We start from the raw sequence: 21,163 nt of genomic DNA on the forward strand, positions 1-21,163 counted from the left end.
TATACCTGTATTCTTTTCCACCATGTTTACAGTTACGGCATTTAGCAGACACCCTTATCCAGAGTAACTTACAACTGAGCAACTGAGGGTTAAGGGCCTTGCTCAGGGGCCCAGCAGTGGCAGCTTGGTGGACCTGGGGTTCAAACCCTTGACCTTCCGATCAGTAGCCCAACACCTTAACCGCTGAGCTACCACAGCCCATGTTAGTACATGGTGCCACCAGTCTTGTGCCATTAGTCAATTAACTTTTAATGCATGAACAATGGTCAGAGCACTCAAATTTAAAAGTAAGATGTTACTGTTTACTGTTGACAATGAAAAGAAAATGTGAAACACGTACTGATATACTGACTAATTATTTTTTTGTTCATTTTTAACCTCTCTCATCTTAAAGCAAAGACAATAAAATAGAGAACATTTTTTGTTTCTGAGTGTACATGACATGAGATGTTTTAGTATTTTTCCATTCTTTTGCTCCATTGGTCACATCCTGTGCTGAATGTTTTAACAAAAACTGCATGCTTTATATCTGATTAAGCATTAAGAAATTTTGGAATTACTGAGCAATTCTGTGTTACTGGATGCTGAGTGTATTGGCCCAAGGTCCCGGTTAAATAGTTGCTGATTTTACAGTAGGTTCACATAATATTTAAAAGTGTCTTATCATTAGGATGTCTCTAGACTCTTGTCACATTTTAGACCCTTCAGATTGTGTGTTTGGGATACAGTAGTTATGAATGCATTTTGTTTAGATACACAGTAATTCTAATGAACATCTAAGACTTATGCATTTAAAAAAAAAAAATCTACAGATATTTCTATTTGAGTTAAAAATATTTCAGACAAAGTGGTGTTCCACTAAATGTGGAAGAGTACAGTCATCATTAGCTGACACAAATTTATCTTCTGCCACATTAATTGTTAGGGTCAGAGGTCTGATGGAGTGTATGCTGTCTGTTACATACAGAAGAGATTTCCTGTTTTCTTTCATAGCCTTTGGACACACCCTCACTACTTCTCTCACTTAAGTTCATGTTCTCTCATTTACTCCTTACCCAATATCATTTTACTGTTTTAATAGTTACCCTTTTTGCAGTTACAAATAGCTAATATTATTTACATTTCCATTTCCATTTACAGCATTTGGCAGACTCCCTTATCCAGAGCGACGTACATAAGTGCTTAAATCTCTAATTTAGACTAGTTTATTATTGTTCATTTTGAAAATTTAGGAAAACATAAAGATATCTGATCACTTGGTCAAACAAACAGTTCAAATAGATAGAAACAAACAAAAATAGTATCTGTGTGAATTCCTCATGTCACCAGTGTATTTAAGAATAACTGTGAATAAGCCTTTTGAGGAATGGAAAGTTGAGTCAAGTTAAGTAAACAGAGACAGCTTTCAAATTACATTTAAACTGTCTGTGTCGTAACAGAGGAGAACACACACCTCTGAGATACTTGCACTGGGTGTTTCTTGGGATTTTATCCACCAAAGTACATTGGGTCAATATATTTTTATTATTTGATTATAGAGAGATTATATTGTAAAGTGTCAGGTAAAAACATATTATAAAAACATTATAAGGCATATTGATTGTATTTTCATCTTAAAAGTATTGCAAATGAAGTAATGTAGTCTAATTATATGCATGCATTTCATAACCTTATTATTACAAGGTTCTGTTTTGGGTTAAAAATCAACAAGAGATTAACCTTAATTCCAAATTAATGCTTTTGTCTCTTCATCCACAGATTCAATATTTTGTTATTCGGTTGTGTCTGAACATGGAATTGTCCAAGATAACATTTAATACTTGATTCTTCATGCTCTAATACATTACTATAAAGTATTCACTTATATTATATATTCATCCATTCATGTTTCAGGAGAACATCATACTACATATTAATATTGCAGCAATGAACAGTGATTGTTTATTATTAGTTATTAATTTGTTTTTCATAGACACCAAAAGTGTTACTGCTGATCATAGTAATGTTAATTGAACTTGTAACTGTAACTGTGTACAAGTTAAACTTGTACTGTATATTATAAACTTTAGACACCGTAATGAGCTAGTAAAACTAAAGAGATGTCATAGTTGTAAATGATCTAAAAGGATCCCGCACTTGCTCCAGAAAGTGGCTTTCATTAATGGATTTTAAAAAATCCCCTTGGTCTTTGGCCCATATGGTTACAATGAGTCATCAGCCAAAGTGAGTTCCCATGTTTGTCTGTAATGTGAAAGAGGTGGGCGATCTCACTGGGGTCTGAATTTGAGGTCTTTATTTCCATTTGTGATATGGAATGGTGCTAATTTAGGAATACTGTGTACATAATAAAAAAAATTGTTTCATGATTACATGGAAAGGAAATGAATGTGATATAGTGATATAGAGCTCGTGTAGACATCTGAAATCTGTCAGAGTGTGACATCACTTTTATAGAGTGTTTTGACTTTTATTTGGTGGTGTGCTTTATAGGGGTGTCTTTAGCCTCAAAATCTTAAGTTTATGTCAAACACACAACCATTTAATTATTACATTTGTGTTGTAGTACTTTTTGAAAAGAATATTCTTTTATTTTTCATTAATTTATTTGCTTAATTCTTTCAAGTGGTCACTTTTATCGTCGGGTCATAATTTTCACCTCCTTTTATCCCACTATCTATTATCCCACACAAACTATTGCCCAAAATGTGAAGCAACACAGTTGTCTCAATTTTATATCAGTTCTGTTTTTCTCATCATTGTGTCACCAGACGCTCAGTCATCTAAGTGAACTCAGGCCTCTGAAGATCCTCTCCATGAGCATGTGCCCTGGAATGCTGTACAAACTATAATAGTACAGTACTGTCTGTTACCCTCACTGTAGGATCCAGCTTGAGCCAGAAAATTTATTTCAGTGTAATCTCTGATCATAATGACAAAATAATAGTTAATGATGCCGAAGAATGGCTTAATTAGAATATTGTTAATACACATTAAAAGCATGTGTAAAACATGCTTTTTATCTGTTCCCTATCTTATCTGTGTTTCTTCCAAGTAATACATAATATGTAAATCTATGGTCAGCGGAATATCTGCTTTCCCTAGTCTGGCATCAAGACAATACCGATGTACTAAACTATTTAGTAATTAAATTAGGAAGCACATGCAAAAGTTTCACTGACTGCCAAATCCTCGGCTGCAGGGAATTTATTAGTTGAATGCATATGACTCAGTTTTGTCTACAGTCTCAGTGAAGTAAAGTGAAAGCAAGGGAGGAGGAATGGGGCAGACTGGAAAAAGAGACAGATATGACTTCATAACTTCCGTTAGCTGGAGAGGCGGAGTTCTGAGTCCTTTAAATACAAGAGAAATTTGCTGAGACTCAACTCATGCCAGACAGGCACATCTAGAAGACTTTGAAATTGTTGGAAGAGCCTACAAAACCTACTATCAGGTAATGATTTGGTTCGCATACAGTTTTTTGTTCTGAAGTTTGCTTTGATATTTTGCACATTTTAAAAATGCCTAAACATACTTGTATTGCCAAATTGACTTTGCTGTCCAGTCAGTTAATGAATGATAGAAAAGGGAAACCAGCTTACACTTAATATTGTGAAGATGACTTGTTTGGTAATCTAAACCGAGAAATAAATTTGATCTACATATCTATGTTGGTTCTAAAAATAATTGAAGAACTAATGCTAATTAATGAAATTTAAATATAAAATATGATAAAACTATAGTTTTGCTAACTTTGGTAGAAAGTTAACAAAGCCGATTGAATTAATAGTCAAACTCATGTGATCAGGCACCTCAATGAACCAACCACAATGGCACAAATTAAAAATAAATTATATATATAATAAATGGACATATCTCCACTGTGGACAAATGTATTTCAGAACATTTACGAATTAACCTTTTGAGAAAAAAGAAAGGTGAGCCAAGGCAGCCAAATGAAAACATGGCTTTTAAACCATTTGTATATTGTAACTGAGTGGAAAAAGCATAACTCTCAAACATGCATATGCACTTAAGATTTTAACAGTTTTCACTTGTTTTAACGTTATAATAACAATCTGTATTAGTGTTATGAATGTAAGAGTATCCTTAATCATCCATGTTGCTCTGCTGATTTGAATGATTTGATTTTCAAGTGATGTTATTTCTTTGTTCGCTAAAATTTATTAGTTCTTGAATGATATAAAAGCATGTGCTATCTCTCATAATGCAGGATGCAGGGACCGTGTTTACTGATGATCCTCACCTTTTGTGGGTCAACTCTGGGAAACCATCTGCTGGAGCAGCAGACAGATTTTGGGCTACGTGTGTTTTCAGAAGCTGCCCAATCCCATCCACATCAAAATCTCATTCTGTCTCCCTATGGCATATCTTCACTGCTGGGGATGGCTCAGGTGGGAGCCCAAGGTTCCACTTTGCAGACTCTCAAACAACACATGGGCTACTCTCTGCAAGGTGGGAAACAAGAAAACAGTCTAAAACATAATTAATTTGCAAATGTTGTATCATAAAATATAGTAAAATATTTTTATGCATTTCTCCAACTTCCTATACTATCTTACATTTACAGATCGTGGAATGTCACGCAAACAGAGGCTTCTTCAGAGAGACCTGGCGAGTGAAGAGGGAGTGGAAGTGGCAAGTGCTGTAATTGTGGACAGGAAGGTAATCTTGGAGAAGGTCTTCCGACGTAGCATGTCAAAGGCATTTCAGAGTGTACCGCACCAGGTTGACTTCAGTCATCTGGACAGTGCCCTGAAAGTCATCAACTCCTGGATGTCAGACAACACCGGAGGTGTGTTTGTGTGTGATGCAAATTTGGGAGCAGGATTGAACTCATAGAAACTGATATTTTTCGAAGTCTGAAGTTAATCGTGAAGTTAATTTCTTCTTTCTCATCTACCTTTGTGTAGGCATGATCCCAAATTTCCTACAATCTGGAGTGCTGAGTGACCAGACACGTTTGGTGCTGTTGAACGCTCTCCACTTCCATGGGCTTTGGAAGAACCCTTTTGACCCTAGGCTGACTGCAGAAGGGACCTTCCACACAGCTAATGGCAGTGAAGTGTCTGTGCCGATGATGAGATCAACACAGAAGTTCAACTATGGTGAGTATGAATATATGAGTATGAATAGGAATTAATGTATAAATTAAGCTGGATAGATAGGTAAATAAGTGAATGAACAAATTAAAGGACTGGTTAGATCTTAGTAGTATTCAGCCAATATTGTTTTATTTATTGTTTTTATCTCTCTCCACCCAGGTGAGTTTGTTTCAAAGGAAGGCATTGAATATGATGTTATTGAGGTACCATATGATGGGGACTCGCTGAGCATGCTCATCATATCACCATTTGAGAGGGATGTACCACTTTCTGCCCTAACTAAAGAGCTGAGCAACAACAAAATTCAGGATTGGAGAGATCAGTTGAGGAAGGTTACTCGAGATCTGGTGATTCCCAGGTAAAATAAATGTTACAATGTTACAAATAAATTACACCATGGGCATCTCTTTCAAGTTTATTATATGCAAGCCTAATACTGGTGTTTTTGCCAATCGTATGTCCAGGTTTACCTTAGATGCAGAAGTTGATCTGAAGTCAGCACTGAGCAGACTGGGTCTTGGGGAGATCTTCAGTAAAACCGCAGATTTCTCCCGCATTACTTGTAAGTAAAGAAAAATATATTCTTTATGCATTTTGTATATTTATTATTTGCTATTAATTATTTATTTTCTCTATTACCCTCAGCTGAAGAGCCTTTGTATGTATCGAAGATTTTACAGAGAGTAAAGTTTGAGGTGAATGAAGAGGGAACCAAAGGATCTTCTGCTGGAGGTACAGATAACATCCACCTAAATATAATTGTGTTGCTTCTTTAAATATAAGAACTGATAAAGAAGGTCAATCTTATCACTTCTCTGTATCTCTGTAGGTGTCATCATCTACGCTCGCATGGCGATAGCAGAACATCTTTTAAACCGTCCATTCCTCTTTCTCATACAGCACAAGCCAACAGGTCAGTTTTATTGTTGGGGTTTTTGTGAGGGATTTTGTAAACAGTTTCTTGTTGCTTATTCTGACGTCTCTGTTTAATTTCACAGGTGCTGTGCTGTTCATAGGTCAAGTGAATCAACCTCAGAATCATTAGCAATCCCAGAAGCACTAAGTCCAAGATCACTGTCACTGTCTCCAAACAAATGACTACTGAGTAAGCAGGATTGGTAACAATATAAAGAGTCAATAATATAAAATTCTGCCAGGAAACCCCACTATAAAGTGTTTTAAACAAAAACCTAAAACAAATTGGTCAATAAGTTTGACAAATTATTTCTAAATTTAGGTATTTTTTTAACTGGAAATGTAAGTCTTGTGTGTGATGGAAGACTTTGTCAATGAAGGAAAACACAAGTCTAGATAAATACACAGTAAATGTTAGTGTTGTTATATGTTTATATGGGCACTTTCAAAAACAGACAGATTTTTAAGGTTTTTATAAAGCCATTGTCCCTATAATTTAAAAAAGAAAACAGTATTCTAAAACAATATTTTTAACCTGGAGTCTATTTTTTTTTACTTTTGCAAGAAAATATTATAATAATGTGTGCAAATGTTTACTTTACATATTATATTCAGTGCAAAGTTGTATTTTTTTAAAGATCGTATTTATTTCTTTGTGAAGATTTTTATACTTTCATTTGTGTGAAGATGGCATATTTGTACATGGAGTGTACTAAACTATAATAAACATACTTTATAATGAAAAAATAAAGCAGCGTGCTTTGTTGCTCATTTTGGTATTTACATTGCTCGAATTTAGTAGATGCCCTTTTCCCAGAGTGACTTACAACATTTTTCAATACAAGTGAGCAATTAAGGATTAAGGGCCTTGATCAGGGGCCCAGTTTGGTGGACCAGGGATTTAAACTCACAACCTTCTAGTCATCCAATGACTTAACCACTAGGCTACCACATCCCCACAGCATTTCATTTGCAACTGAGGACACCTGGTGTTCACACATTTCATACTGTGTGTGTGTGTGTGTGTGTGTGTGTGTGTGTGTGTGTGTGTGTGTGTGAGAGAGAGAGAGAGAGAGAGAGAGAGAGGATTGGGGCCATTGCTAAATTCGGTTATCAAATCAATATTGCAGTATTGTGAAACAACACTAATTGGTCCAAGGGTAATCTGGACTGACTTGGGGTACATTACCTGGACTTGCTATATTGCTTTGAGGTATTTCAAGAAGAATATTCCTTATGAATGCAAAACGACAAAACATTCAAAACCTCCATTCCTTTGGACATCAGAGTAAATCGGAACATCTGTTTCAAACTCTACTGAAATAAGAGTGGGGATAGAAAAAACGTTTATAGCTCAACTTTACATTCGGTAGTTGGACTTTTTAACACGTCCTTGTTCACAACAACATCTCACGTTTGCACGTCAACTCGATGTTAACACTTTTTTTCTGCAGACGCATACGTAAGATCGTCCTAGTCCGTCACCATGGAAACCAAAATCAGCCTACGAGTTTGTCATGGCAACAACACCTCGTTCACGACACTTACTAACGGCTATTACAAATACAAAAAGACTGATATAAAACCAGAGCAGCAAACTGTAGCCTGCAAACCAAATCGTAAAACCAATCGTAAAGCACACGTGTGACGGCAGGAAGGCGGGTCTCTTAGTTACCGAGCCATGATGTGAATATTCTGTACTCGAAAACAGAGTCTTAAAGCGGTATTACGCAGTGCGCATGCGTACAGGAGCTGATGACGCTTCCTTTCCAGTCTCAATGGGGCATTTGAACCCACCGAACTACTAAGAGTCTAAAATAGACATGAATACCTAGTATTTTACCTTTCTGGTTAAAACGGTTTTCTTGTATATTTTGATTGCACTGGACGCTCTTGAGAACCTGAGAAAATGGTAAGTTAATTCGCCTGCCGGAAACCGAGAGACTTTGTCGGCTAACGTTACCGGATGAGCTAAAGCTAGCATTATGGCTAGCTAGTTTAGATTCTCATCATAACCTACATAACTATCACGAGAAGAAAGTAACGCCCGTGATAAACGGATAAATGAATCTAAATTATTACAGCAATTTATATATATTTTTTTTATATATATTTGTCTAGCTCAGCGTCTTTTTTATTATATGGTGTGTGTAGTGTAATGTAATTTTATATATATATATATATATATATGAGTGAGAGAGAGAGACAGAGACAGAGACAGACACAGACAGGTAGGTCAGTATGTTGGATGTGCCGAATGTGTCAAACTGTATGTGTCGATAGCTAGAGCAAAGCCCGTGCACTAATTTCCTAGTTCAACATTTTAGCATAGCTAGCTAAGTAACCGGTTAGATAAGAGCCAACTTTTTTTTTTATCTCTCACGTTCACGTTACGTTTCACAGCGTCATCACCCGAAAGAGTAGTAACAGTTTTATTTTTTGTTTTAAAATGTTTTTATAAAATGTCAGACTTTCAGTGAACTGCAGAGTTTTTGTGAACAAAATAAGGAAACCTACCTGCACCCAGTGACGTCACCACTACGCCTATCTTGTATATTCTTTGGTCCATTTTGAGGAGGTAAAACTTTATGAAGGATTGACTCTAATGAACGTAGCCCATCTGTTGCTCTGTGCCATCTGTCAGCTCCCCTAGATCCTGTCTAACAATTATGAATAATTACTATTATTATTTACTAATAAATAATTACTAATAATTATTACCAATAATTATTTTCATCAGCAGTGACAATAACTTTAGTGACGTTTTAATAACTATTGCACTAGTGTGAGCAGATTAGTCACAGCTTTGGTGAAGGAATGTTTCTGTATATTAGTTTTACTGGTTCCATAGTGTATCCAGCCAATTTGAACCTGTTATTCAGAAACTGAACCATAATGACTGGGTAGGACACAATCTCAATGAAAAAAATAAGATGTTTTTGTAAACAGTACATCTACGAAGGTGCACAGTGTTTAAAGACGGCAGCAATGCTGTTCCGCCTGGTTCGTTTGCTACTAAAATGTAAGAGTCACTACTAGGCTGAGAATGTTCAAACCCCTAAAATCATATATATATATATATATATATATATATATATATATATATATATATAGATATAGATATATATATAGATATAGATATGTATATGTATGTATGTATGTGTGTGTGTGTGTGTGTTAGTTGTGGTCCTATAGTCAAGATACAAGGTAGATTTATCTAAATTGTCAATCAATTTTAGTCCCATTCCGCTGTCCCAACACACTCCAGTCTACTCAGATGTTTATACTTTTTTAATAGAAATACTTCTATAAAACTAATTCCTACCCTTTAAAATTAACATGATTCTAAATTAATTTCTGAGACCAGTGCGTCTGATTTAACAGCCACTCCATGGTGTTAAACAAGCTATCAAAAAGCTTGCCAGCACTTTATAATAAGTTTGTTTTTGTCAGGATGTTCATGGGGAATCTGCAAGAAATGTGACAGGACACCTACAACAAATAGTGACAATGAGGTCCCAAAAACTGTTATTTAATAGATATGCTTGATCTTGGTTAGAGGTATACCAACAACATTAAAATGGAACTGTATGTCCTTGTTTTAGTCATTTGTCACTGACCCTTCAGCAGCATATTTGCACTCATACTTGCCATAAACGATAAGCAGATTATTTATTTATTTATTTATAAGATTTTCAAATAAGACAAAGGCTTTTAGTGCTAAAGGGTATGTTCGTACCGAAATTAGTTACCAAGTCACCAATTCCAGTATATATAAAACAGAACAAAATGTTCCCCGGATGTGCTGTAGTTTACTCCAGATGTAAATTGCAGCAGGAATTGATTCTTGCAAATTGATGAAATTGATTTTTGTGAATTTATTTATTTGTTTGTTTATTTATTTATTTATTAGCTTAGTCATATGACCGGGCAGAGTGCACTTTAGAGGGAACTTTATCAGTAGACTTCCTGTATTTCAACAGCTACCCTGGCAAGGAAGTTATGTCCCTCATGTTCAAGAAGATAAGGTTTCATTTGTGGCTCTTAAATCTAGTTTGACCTGATGAACTAAATATCATTCAACATTTATTCCTTTAGCATAATTTCATTATTTAGCCAGTTTAGAATCTTGTAGACTTTTCATTTTGCTACAATATAAGTACTCTCTCCTTTTTTTTGTGAAACTAGACATACACAAACAACAGAGAACATTCATCACAGTAAGTAAGATCATTAGATTAGCTGTAAACTGTGGTCTGGTTATGTTTGTACAAATGTTTGTATATTAACAGTAGCTGTAACACATATTTTAAGCTGATGTTTTTTTGCATGTTATTTTGAAACTAATTAATTTTCAATCAGATTATACACTGTTTTGGCATTACTTGGCTTTTTTGGCCTTCATTTGTGTCTTAGTTTGTGTCTCTGTGTGTTTCTTATAGCCAAAATGCTTCTTGATGAATTCTGGTAAATATATATTTTAAATGAGAACAAGCAGAGCTGATGTTCTTCATGAGCAGACCAATGTAGACTTTCCCTCTTTGGAGAATGCTATTTTTGGTTATGGCCTCAATTCATCTTTTTCTTACACTCCTGAAAACACCAGGCTAGAGGAAGGATGACACCCAAAAAAAAAATAGTTTTGTATCTTGTATCAGTATGATACCTGGGGGACAGTAATATATTAATTAGACAGAGTGAGTGGACATACATCTGTGGTTTGGATATAGCGAAGTCACACATTTAGCTTAATTGGCATTGATAATATCTGTATGAACATTACACTTTTATGAAGAGTTCTTACACCGAAGACCATAACATGTTGTTTATTTCACCCAGTGCCTCTGAAGGTTTGTTTCATATGTAAATCAACCTCTAAATTCTGTTTTGTGTATACTTCCCTGATCCCTAAAAAACATCTGTTAACGCAGACCCTGCCTCCAGTTCATGAGTTTTAATCATATATCACCACAGGCAAATATCGTAGGAGCTACTTGTGTTAAAGGTGTATTGTGTCTAATATATAGTCAGGAGTGCTGCATACATGTTGAGCTTATGATCCAGAATAAATGTTGTGTATCCATACTGATTCACAGTACACACATTTTATTCAGTTTACTCTGTGGGAGGTAGAAATATTGTCAGTTGTGTTGTGTGCATATTTACTCTGGTTCACTTAAACATGGGGTGTTCTGTCCTAGTACAGTTATAATCAGTGGCTTGTAGAGAACAACAAATGGAATTGAGATTCTCTGACCTATCCTGCTAGTTATGGATGGAGTGAGCTCAATGGAGGATGTTATATGTAGGCCAGAGCCACAGGGACTAATGCAGCACTCTCCAACTCTCTCAAATATTTAACAGATGTGAACTATATCGACCCAGCTAATGGTCTAATTTTGAAATGATGAATGATGTTGAAATTGTGCTGCAGAGGAGCCAAACGACCTAACATTTGTATAAGCCGAAGCTGACCATTTTTATTAGCAGTTTTCCTTTTTAGCCACATTTATTTCCTGTCTTAGAATGCTTTGGTCTATTTGCATTGCAAGAATGATTTGATGCACCGAACTGTCAGTAAGCAGTGCCAGCTTGTAGACTGGTATAGCCTGCTGCATTTAGTTTGAAAGGAAATTTGCACTTACAAAAGAAAAAAAACGATAAATAACTGTCCCCTATTTGTTCAATCTCTCTCTCTCACACTCTCTCTCTCCTACTCCCTCCCTCCCCCATCTGTCTCTCTATGTAGATGCGTTTCATGCTGTTGTTTAGCCGGCAGGGGAAGCTGCGACTGCAGAAGTGGTATACAGCCACAGCTGAGCGTGATAAGAAAAAAATGGTGCGAGAACTCATGCAGGTGGTGCTGGCTCGGAAGCCCAAAATGTGCAGCTTCCTGGAGTGGAGAGATCTAAAGATAGTCTACAAGAGGTGAGGTGACACAATAAATATATGTACTTTGTGTCACAGAGGCTTAAGTGAGGCAAATATAGAGCTTATTTTATTATACTCTATATATGTATTGCTAAATTATTCCCTTTGGTTGACATACTTCTACTGGACCCCTTGTTAGTTTTGTTGAAAAATATCTCTGTGTGTGTGCTTATAGATCATAATGGTTTTTCTTTTGTTAAAACTTTATCCATATTATATTTCTGTATCTACCAAGTGGTTTCAATAAAAAAATATTATTCCTTCCAACTACATATAGGCAGAAATAGATAACTGCCTTAAATAGTAGGAATGTAAACCTCAGGCCTCCAAATAAAAGGACTTTCATTCACAAGGCAACAATTTTATCCTGACTGATACCACAGAATCTGCTACAATATGATATAAATTTATTTTATAGCCTCTGAACTATTTGTCCAGCTTAATAATTTATATGTTAGAGTTATAGAGTTAGTGCCTTTGTACTGTAGATCTATTGCACTGTCTATTAGTAAACATGTATACACATGGGTGACCTGCTTGTCTGTTTAATTACAGATCACACAATGTCTCATAGTTGCACAATACACAGCCACATGTGCACACTTACTTGAGGTACTGTTGAAGTTCAGCTATATGCTGGTGAAATGTAGTTCGTACAAATGCAGAGATTAAACTCTTCTTGTGTGTTCTCTTCAGTTGTGTAAAATGCTCACATGTAACGTTTAAGTGTGAAACTCTGCACTTCTATGAGGTTCTGTGGACTGAGTTGATCTTAAATGTCAGAAGTTGCCACATCAGCTGTGTGATGACTTGCTTGTGTGTCAGTGAGGAACCACAAGTCACATCAAATCATGACACCTATTACACTTTACCTGCTGTTCTGAGTTCCATGAGCCAGCACAAACCTAACTGCAGTCAGTCTCAGTGTTTATTTGATTACTTTCATACTGTTGATCTGGCTGACTGTACAATACACGGCAGATGATGTTAAATTTGATTGTATACGTTCGGTAGCATGTCGAGACACGTCCACTAGGGGGCTCTTACAGAAAAGACTTCAGTGTACGCAGCCGTTGTGAGCCGGCATAACGTACAATCCATCATATAGTAAAATGTAGCTTTTTCTTACATGGATTAATGAAGTAATGTTAACTTTTTGTTTTGTTTGTTATCTATCACAAAGCTTTGCAATATTCAAAAAGAGCAGAAAGTTGATAAACAGTTTTACAGTAATTCAGGTTGAATCCATTGAATCAGTAAATTGCATGCGCATTAAAGACGATAAAATTGTGTAGTTGGAAACATGTTGGTTAGACTCTGTTCTTACCTGTGGAGTTTGTGTGTGTGCGTGTGTGTAGATATGCCAGTCTCTATTTCTGCTGTGCAGTTGAAGAGCAAGACAATGAGCTGATTACCCTAGAGGTCATACATCGCTTTGTGGAGCTGCTGGATAAGTACTTTGGCAGTGTGAGTTATTGTTCAAGTTTACCTTTTTTTTTTATTCCATCTCTCTGTCACTTTCACTATCCTGTGCTTTCTATTTGCTATTAGCTTTGTTCTATATCTCTGTACATTTCACAGTTTTGGCCTCAGCACACCATTTCTTCTGTTATTTATTTTTTTATTTTTTCCAACCATTTTGTTCTTCATTGCTGATTCTATTTTCTCTGTAGCATTTTTGTTTCAAGTCTTAAGGAGATTCTTTAATTTGTTTTTTAATTTGTTCCCCTCTAGGTGTGTGAGCTTGACATTATTTTTAATTTTGAGAAGGCTTACTTTATCTTGGATGAATTTCTGATGGGGGGAGAAATTCAGGACACTTCCAAAAAAAGTGTGCTCAAAGCTATTGAACAGGCTGACCTGCTGCAAGAGGTGTGTATGTATTTGTGTGCCATTTCACACAAAATATATTTATGTTAAGGTTTTAAAAAATCTGATTTTATCTTATCTGTAGTCTATACATTCTAGTTAAGACTGTGTATTTTGAATATATATATAGCCTATATAGCTATGGGTTGATATAGAGATGCAGTGAAATAAAATGGACTTAAACTATACAAATATATAGTCATTGTTATTTATAATTGATTTATTTTTGTACTATTACATAGTGTATATTGCCAACCATGGGCCTTTTTATCAGCTCAAGATGGTTTAAAAATATCCTAATCTCAGCGGATGCTGCCTAATTTAGCAACCCAGAAAAGGTGGTGATTTAGTGTGAACCTGTCAGTAATGAGCAAAAAATAGCAGAGCAAATGCACTATTTCTAACCTTTATTATAATTAAAAACGATTTTTAGATTTTTTTTTTATTATGTTGATACGTATATTTTAAACATGAACATGTCAAAAATGACCTTAAATTATTGTTGCCTGATTAATTTTTTGGTCTGTTGTAGGAGGATGAGTCTCCAAGGAGTGTACTGGAAGAAATGGGCCTGGCATAGAATCTACTGAGTTTTAGAAGGGACTACCACTACTACTGCATTTGGCAAGGTTAATGGAGTTTATTAGAGTATGTTTTGGGAGGGAGGGACAAGGATGAGATGAAAAAGGACACAGGATAGAGGGATGTTTTGAAAGTGTGTATACAGTTTTTATACTTCGAGTTCCGCATGTGATTGTACTTTTTTCAGCCCCATTTGTATTCAGAATATTTAAATAGCTGCGTCTAACCAGGACTTTCTTTCTGAAGACACGCTATACAGATTATAGAGTGTGATACAGATTAGACACTTGAACTCGATACACAGCCATTTATTTGTAATGAACTGAAAGTACATCAAGCCTTATCATGTTAACAAAAGGAGACAATTGTACTATGTGCTTTTAGTCAATGAGAAGCAGTTATTTATTTCTGCAATCTCAAATTAATATATTCAGAAATACTTGGATTGTATTTTTGCAGCTCAGGAAAGATTGGCTGTAACCATTCATGCATGTCTATTTTTAAATGTGATGCAAGATTTAAAGTAGATAACCTATCAGTCCTGAACTGCTTGCTCTGCAGTATAGGGACCACACAGTAAATCTGTGTATGTGTGAGTGTATGCGTAAAAAAAAAGTGTATGTGTGTTTATAGTGAGTGGGAGGCGTATCTGGTGTATCTGTGCTTTTCGCTTGCACAGTCTACCATTAAAGCAGTTTTCCATGAGCCAGATTTAAAAATAAACTGTGATGTGTGACATAGGAAATAGAAGAGAAACATTGAATAGGCCTTTGAGTCAGTAGAATATTGAATAGACTGCTGCATATGGTCTATTCATTCAGTTCTAGTTCTATGAACCACATCTGCAATGTCTGAATGTTTATTTTAATAACAAGAGGGAAAAAATACCCAGAAAATGGTACCTAACCTCTTTTCTGTTTTGTCTGTTTCTACTTCCTGCTTTCCAAAGAGATACGTCTGACTGTAAATGCGTAGTCTAGGAATAAAAAGGGAATAATATTTGAATAACTCCTTTTTAAAAAATGAGGGCTTTGGCATCATTTGTGACGTAGTTAGGATACAATTTAAACATAAAAAAGTTTTTTAATGTATTGTCTGAAATAAAAAAAAAGAATGTTTTGAGGAGTGTTGTATATGTTTCTTCCTTAATACCGAGCTATTCTGTGTCAAATTGCTGGTGTTCATGACACCTGTCTCATGTTTTGGAGCTGATTCTTAAGAAGTTACATGAAGATGAGGATTCTGAAAGAACTGAAAGAGTGTTAATTAGATGCAAAGAGAAGTTCTCACAGAAATAATAAGCTCTATAAAAATAAATCATAGCAAATTGCTCAAATGAAACCAAAACCTAAATGCTAAAACTTCAACTCCAGGTCTTAGAATCTGACAGCTTTATTTACCCATTGCTGGGTAAAATTATGGAGGTATTTATGAATTATTTTTCGTGTTAAAATAATAGAGAAATGGTCTGCAGTCCGATTTTCTGTGTTGCCCCTAATATTTTATTTAAACAATTTAAATGTGGTTTTTTGTTTTTTTTTTGGTCCATAACTGGTTTTAAGTCTAAAATGTTTTTAACCATCTTTTTGGGTCTGTATTGAGCATTTCTTTTGCCTTTTTTACGTTGCTGAATTAACTGACTCTTATCATAAAATTTGTGTTTGATAAGAAAATAACGGCAGTTTCTTTGTAGAAACCAGTCCTTTGTTTTTGGCTGTTTGTGTGGAGAGGAGATGTAACACTGCGTTAGAGTTAGTGACTGAGAAAATGGGATCGAGAGAGATGGAGCATGTAAGTGGATGAGTCACCAGTCTTTTGTCACAGTGGTGCAGTGAAACTGACTGCACCATCACGACAAGAAAGACATAGGATGTGTGTGAGGGAGAGTGGAGAAAATCTATTTTCACATTAACTGGAACGCACTGAACTCTCTGAACTCACTTATGTGCTTCACTTTAGAGAAGGGAAGTCTACATTTTTATTCCTTCTCATATTGTTTTGCAGTTTTACCTCTTGGGTTCTTTGACCCACTGTCCAAAAAAATAAGTTAATGTCTGGCTTAAGTAATTGTTAACACAATTAAACAAAAGTACAACTAAGTGTTCTGTTCATATTAACCGACACAAATACTATTTTAACTATGTAGAAAAGTCATTTCAAACAGTTCACTGAGAAATCTTTGGATGCAAATACAGTAATTAATAAATAAAGTAATTTACCAGAGAATATTTTAAAGCTGTACTTTCTTTTACTTTACTATTTACCTTTATTTTACTTTACGAATTAGAAATTGATGTATTACACTGGGGCAACACAAGCTATTCATGAGTACAGGATACTTCTTAACATGATGTGGAATTAGATATAAGAAAACCTTTAAAACAATTCTCAAAAACAGACATTTTTGTGTACAACAGTGGTTTAAAATTTAAAGTTTCCATACTGTCTTGAACATTCTATTAGATTACTATTTGGACAGAAAAGTTATAGAGGTACCAATTAAAACATATCACATGCCATCTGCATAATCCTAATATTTTCATCTGTAAGAAAGAAACATTTATACAGTCACCTTAGTTTTGTAATGTAAATATTTACCTCCTGACAGGTTCTTATAAAATATGATGTCTGTATTAGCTCTCTGGTTATGCACTTGCATAGGATTCTGGTTAATAATCTGTGGGCGTACACATAAACGCCATCTTATTTGGCACAGCTGAGTCATATATTTTTTGCACTTTCCTCTACCAAGGACATCAAACAGAGCAGCATTCATTTTGAAAATTGCATGATCCAACTTGAGTGGGCCAATGTGTACTTAGCAGAAAACTGAAATATGACAATGGGGTATTTGCTTTTTCCAATATGCTACTTTTTAACATAAAAGAAACTGATTCATGATGTATTGCAAAGTATAAAAGGTATTAATCTTAAATGAGTCTTAGACTTGTATAGTTTTAAATGAAGTACAACATTCCAATAGCTAAATATTATACCAAACATTAACTTTTTTTTACTAACAACATAATTATAAATTTAATAATTAAATACTGCATAATAAATACTGTTCTTTCTGAGCACCCCGCTTGTTCTGAAAACAGCCTCATTTCTTTATAGCACGGATTCCACAAGATGTTGGAAATATACCTTTGAGATTCTGCTCCATGTTGAAATGATTAAATCACACAATTCCTGCAGATTTTTCAGGAACAGGTTCATACTGTAAATCTGCAGTTCTACCCACATCCCGCATGTGTTCTACTGTATTCACAGCTGGTTACAACACTGAAGAACCCTGAACTCATTGTCATGTTCATGAGATGAGATGACTTTTGCTTTTTGATATGGTACATTATCATGCTGGAAGAAGCCATTAGAAGATGCTACTAATGAAGATTTAGAAATACTTAAATCAGCCCAGTGGGCACAAACGTTCATCCTCCTTTAAATTTACATAGATCACATTAGGTGGACCTGGGGTTCAAATTCATTCATCTTCCAAGCAGTAGTCCAATGCTTTAACCACTGTTACCACATCTGCCCAATTTACAATGTTTTGGATGTTGCTTCACAGTGCAGATGGACAGACGTCAAAAAACAACGCTAGACTTTTTTAAGGCACGGAAGAGGAATGTTCTGCATTGGCCATGTCAATCACCTGACTTGATGTCAATTGAGCATACATGTCACTTTCAGCAGGTAAAGTCATCCTCAAGCACCCAAAGGCTCGGTGGAGTATCACCAGGTAAGAAACCCAGCAACTGGTGATATATATGTGTAGTAGCGTGAAGTACCCCTTCCTGCTTTTCTAATTTTTTGCACGTTTATCACAATTTAATATTTCAGATCATCAAACAAATTTAAATATTAGTCAAAGATATCACAAGTAAATACAACATGCAGTTTTTAGATGAAGGTTTTTATTATTAAGGGAAAACGAAATCCAAACCTACATGGCCCTGTGTGAAAAGGTGCTTGCCCCTAAACCTACTGTAATAACTGGTTGGGCCACCCTTAGCAGCAAGAACTGCAATCAAGCGTTTGCAATAACTTGCAATGAGTCTGTTACAGCGCTATGGAGGAATTTTGGTCCACTCATCTTTGCAGATTTAGAGGATTTTCGAGCATGAACCGCCTTTTTTAAGGTCATGCCACAGCATCTCAATAGGATTCAGTGGTCTCTTTTATTAATATTATGTAATGTAGCAAGTTCTTATTGTGTACTTGGATATTTTATGTTTGTTCTTATGTGAACAGAAATGATTGCTTTAATAAAATCGTTTTTAAAAATATACATTTAAATATTAATGTATTTAATTTTCAGTTTTTAGTGTATTTAGCAATGGAAGAGTTGAACAATATAGCTATAAATTCCTATATTACAGTATTTTACAGTAATATGTATTATGAATAATTTATAGTTTCTTATTAGAAACAAACATTACATTGATATGTTTTTGAATGTGAATTATTTTTTAGAACTATTCTGTTTGCCCATAAAACAGCCTTTTATCCACAAAATAACAGTAATTATTTCAAAAACAATGATAATTAATAAACATCTAATTAGCCAATCCATCATCTCAAAACATCATTAATACAGCTGCTAGCAGCCAGCAGAAAGGAATATCTACAATGTTGGAATAATGAGCCTTTGACTTAAAGTACTTTGTAAGTGTGCAGAAATGGTGTATAAAGGACAGGAGCTATTGCTCAGAGTTTTTTTTTTTTTTTGTGAACAAAAACTGGGCATATAAAACTGCTGTAAAATCTAAAAAATATTAAAAATGGACTGTGAACTGTGTGTGACTCATTCACAAGTGTGTAAATTCTCAAGTCTAGATGTTAATTTAAGAGATTTTATTTAAATTTTATTGTTATTCATTTTAATCTTTGATATATTGGGCCTAAAATCTACATTTGGTGCCTAATAATTTTTCTGGGGATCCAACACCTATTAGAGTTCAGTTCAAGCTGTTTTTGTTCCAGCTTTTATATAAGACAACATCCTATAATATACAAATTAAACTCCTCATTGGCTGTAACAAATGTTACATGGGGTGAAACTATGCCATGTGATAGATCCCAAGCAGAACTGAATTCCATTGTACTGTGTAGCAGTGCACTGTTGATCTCACAGTTTTCTATTTTTACTAGGCTGTTTAAACAAATACAAACTCAACCTTGCCATTTGTTACCATGGTAAAAGTCAAAGACCTTTAAAGAGTGGGTTGTAAAACTTCAATATTCAGTATTATACCTCAGTATTACATACCTCAGTATTTTATAGCAGGTGATTTTCCAGAATTTGTATAATTCTGGATATGATTATATGTACACAGACGTACAGTATATACATATAAACATATCTAAATTATGAAATGCCTTCTTTGTAAAATAAACTATATTTTTATTTTGACAACAGACCAATTTGAAATCCCATAAATTGAGATCTGCATCAGCTTGCCTTTACCTCTCTCCTACAAAAAACATATTTGGATTAATCTAGTGTGAGCTCAGCTCCAGTGGTGACTGAGATTCTGCCAAAAATCTCTGCCCTTTGCTGCTTCCACACATCATGTGAACTGGCTCCTCCACACTCATCAGCATGAATTTTTAATGTCAAGGTTTATAGCCTACCCATATTATGCATATGGACTGCAACTGGCTACAGTATCTACTGTTGAACACCAACATAATGCTTGCACTTGTACACTATATTGTTATTCTGTCTCAGAATGCCAGATATAGCTTATTGTTGCAGGTGAGGCTGCTTCCAAACATTTAAAACTGCGTTGAATTTGCCACAGGCCTGATGATGATGAACTGGTGGTGTATTGGAAGCTGAGCAATTTGGCATACTGTGGGTTTTTCCATTATGTATTTTTCTCTCTTTCTCTCTGGTGTTGACTCATACAGAATGTGGAGAAAAATCAATATTTGATGAGAACAACAACATTTCTTTTGTTGCATGATTCAGACTCCATTTAATAAGATAATAATTATCTTATAATGGAAAATGTTTGTGCCTAGATATGTGTGTTTGTGCATTTAAGAGGTCATCCTAACAGGGGAGAAGCTATCTAGCAATTTATTTGTGTAACACAACATATAGTAATATACATGGGTATTGAATAGTTATTGTGAGATGTCTCTCTTGTAAAAATTTAGTAAAATAGAATGTTACCTATTTAGCTGAATTATAAGGACCATGTGCCCGTGCATCAGTAAATATGACAAAAGGGCAAACCTTATGTGTGTTGGTGGATGGGGGTTCTGCAGTGGAAGGAGTATGACTCACACCTCAACCATGTGACTCATGAATTACTGCACCTCTGTGGGCTGTGCTGTTCTCATCAACCTCTCCACCCCCACAATCTCGCCCTCTCATTTCTCCCTGTGTTTTTATTACTTGCTTTACTTGCTCTTGCGTTTGCTTTCTCATTATTATTATTATTATTATTATTATTATTATTATTATTATTATTAGTAGTAGTAGTAGTAGTAGTAGTAGTAGTAATAGTAGTAGTGGTATTATTATTATTAATATTATTATTGTTGTTATTATTATCAGTGTTGTTTTTTAGTTATTTATTCATTTATTTATTATTTATTTATTCACTAAAACATTGGGTGGTTTCTTAGTGACCTAGTGACTGATCTTAATGTACCCTGCCAAGATTAGTTTACCATAACCCACCCTTAGAGTCAAGCCTTAGATTAGTGTCCACAGCCAAGTGTTT

At 35.0% G+C, this 21,163-nt stretch overlaps 2 protein-coding genes across 5 annotated transcripts; both read left to right on the forward strand.

The window, feature by feature from the left end:
• The first annotated feature begins 3,338 nt into the window (after positions 1 to 3,338).
• serpine1 (serpin peptidase inhibitor, clade E (nexin, plasminogen activator inhibitor type 1), member 1) lies at positions 3,339 to 6,789 on the forward strand. Its single transcript, XM_060874464.1, has 9 exons — positions 3,339 to 3,451; positions 4,232 to 4,473; positions 4,589 to 4,813; positions 4,932 to 5,126; positions 5,283 to 5,481; positions 5,588 to 5,685; positions 5,769 to 5,855; positions 5,953 to 6,036; positions 6,122 to 6,789. Exons 2-9 carry the CDS (start codon positions 4,233 to 4,235, stop codon positions 6,166 to 6,168), a joined length of 1,176 nt encoding a protein of 391 aa, XP_060730447.1. The 5' UTR covers positions 3,339 to 3,451; position 4,232; the 3' UTR covers positions 6,169 to 6,789.
• A 974-nt stretch (positions 6,790 to 7,763) lies between these two features.
• Positions 7,764 to 15,543, forward strand: ap1s1 (adaptor related protein complex 1 subunit sigma 1). Of its 4 annotated transcripts, XM_060874466.1 has the most exons (6): positions 7,764 to 7,950; positions 10,227 to 10,258; positions 11,788 to 11,966; positions 13,328 to 13,436; positions 13,704 to 13,841; positions 14,371 to 15,543. In XM_060874466.1, the coding sequence occupies exons 3-6, from the start codon at positions 11,788 to 11,790 to the stop codon at positions 14,416 to 14,418; spliced, it is 474 nt and encodes a 157-aa protein (XP_060730449.1). In that variant the 5' UTR covers positions 7,764 to 7,950; positions 10,227 to 10,258; the 3' UTR covers positions 14,419 to 15,543. The 4 variants fall into 4 exon arrangements, with proteins under 4 accessions (XP_060730449.1, XP_060730448.1, XP_060730451.1 ...); XM_060874465.1 differs by lacking the exon at positions 10,227 to 10,258 and having other exon boundaries at positions 7,766 to 7,950; XM_060874468.1 differs by lacking the exons at positions 7,764 to 7,950; positions 10,227 to 10,258 and adding an exon at positions 8,400 to 8,616.
• Positions 15,544 to 21,163: the final 5,620 nt, after the last annotated feature.

The sequence above is a fragment of the Tachysurus vachellii genome, chromosome 7, assembly GCF_030014155.1.
Source record: "Tachysurus vachellii isolate PV-2020 chromosome 7, HZAU_Pvac_v1, whole genome shotgun sequence".
Classification (NCBI taxonomy): domain Eukaryota; kingdom Metazoa; phylum Chordata; class Actinopteri; order Siluriformes; family Bagridae; genus Tachysurus; species Tachysurus vachellii.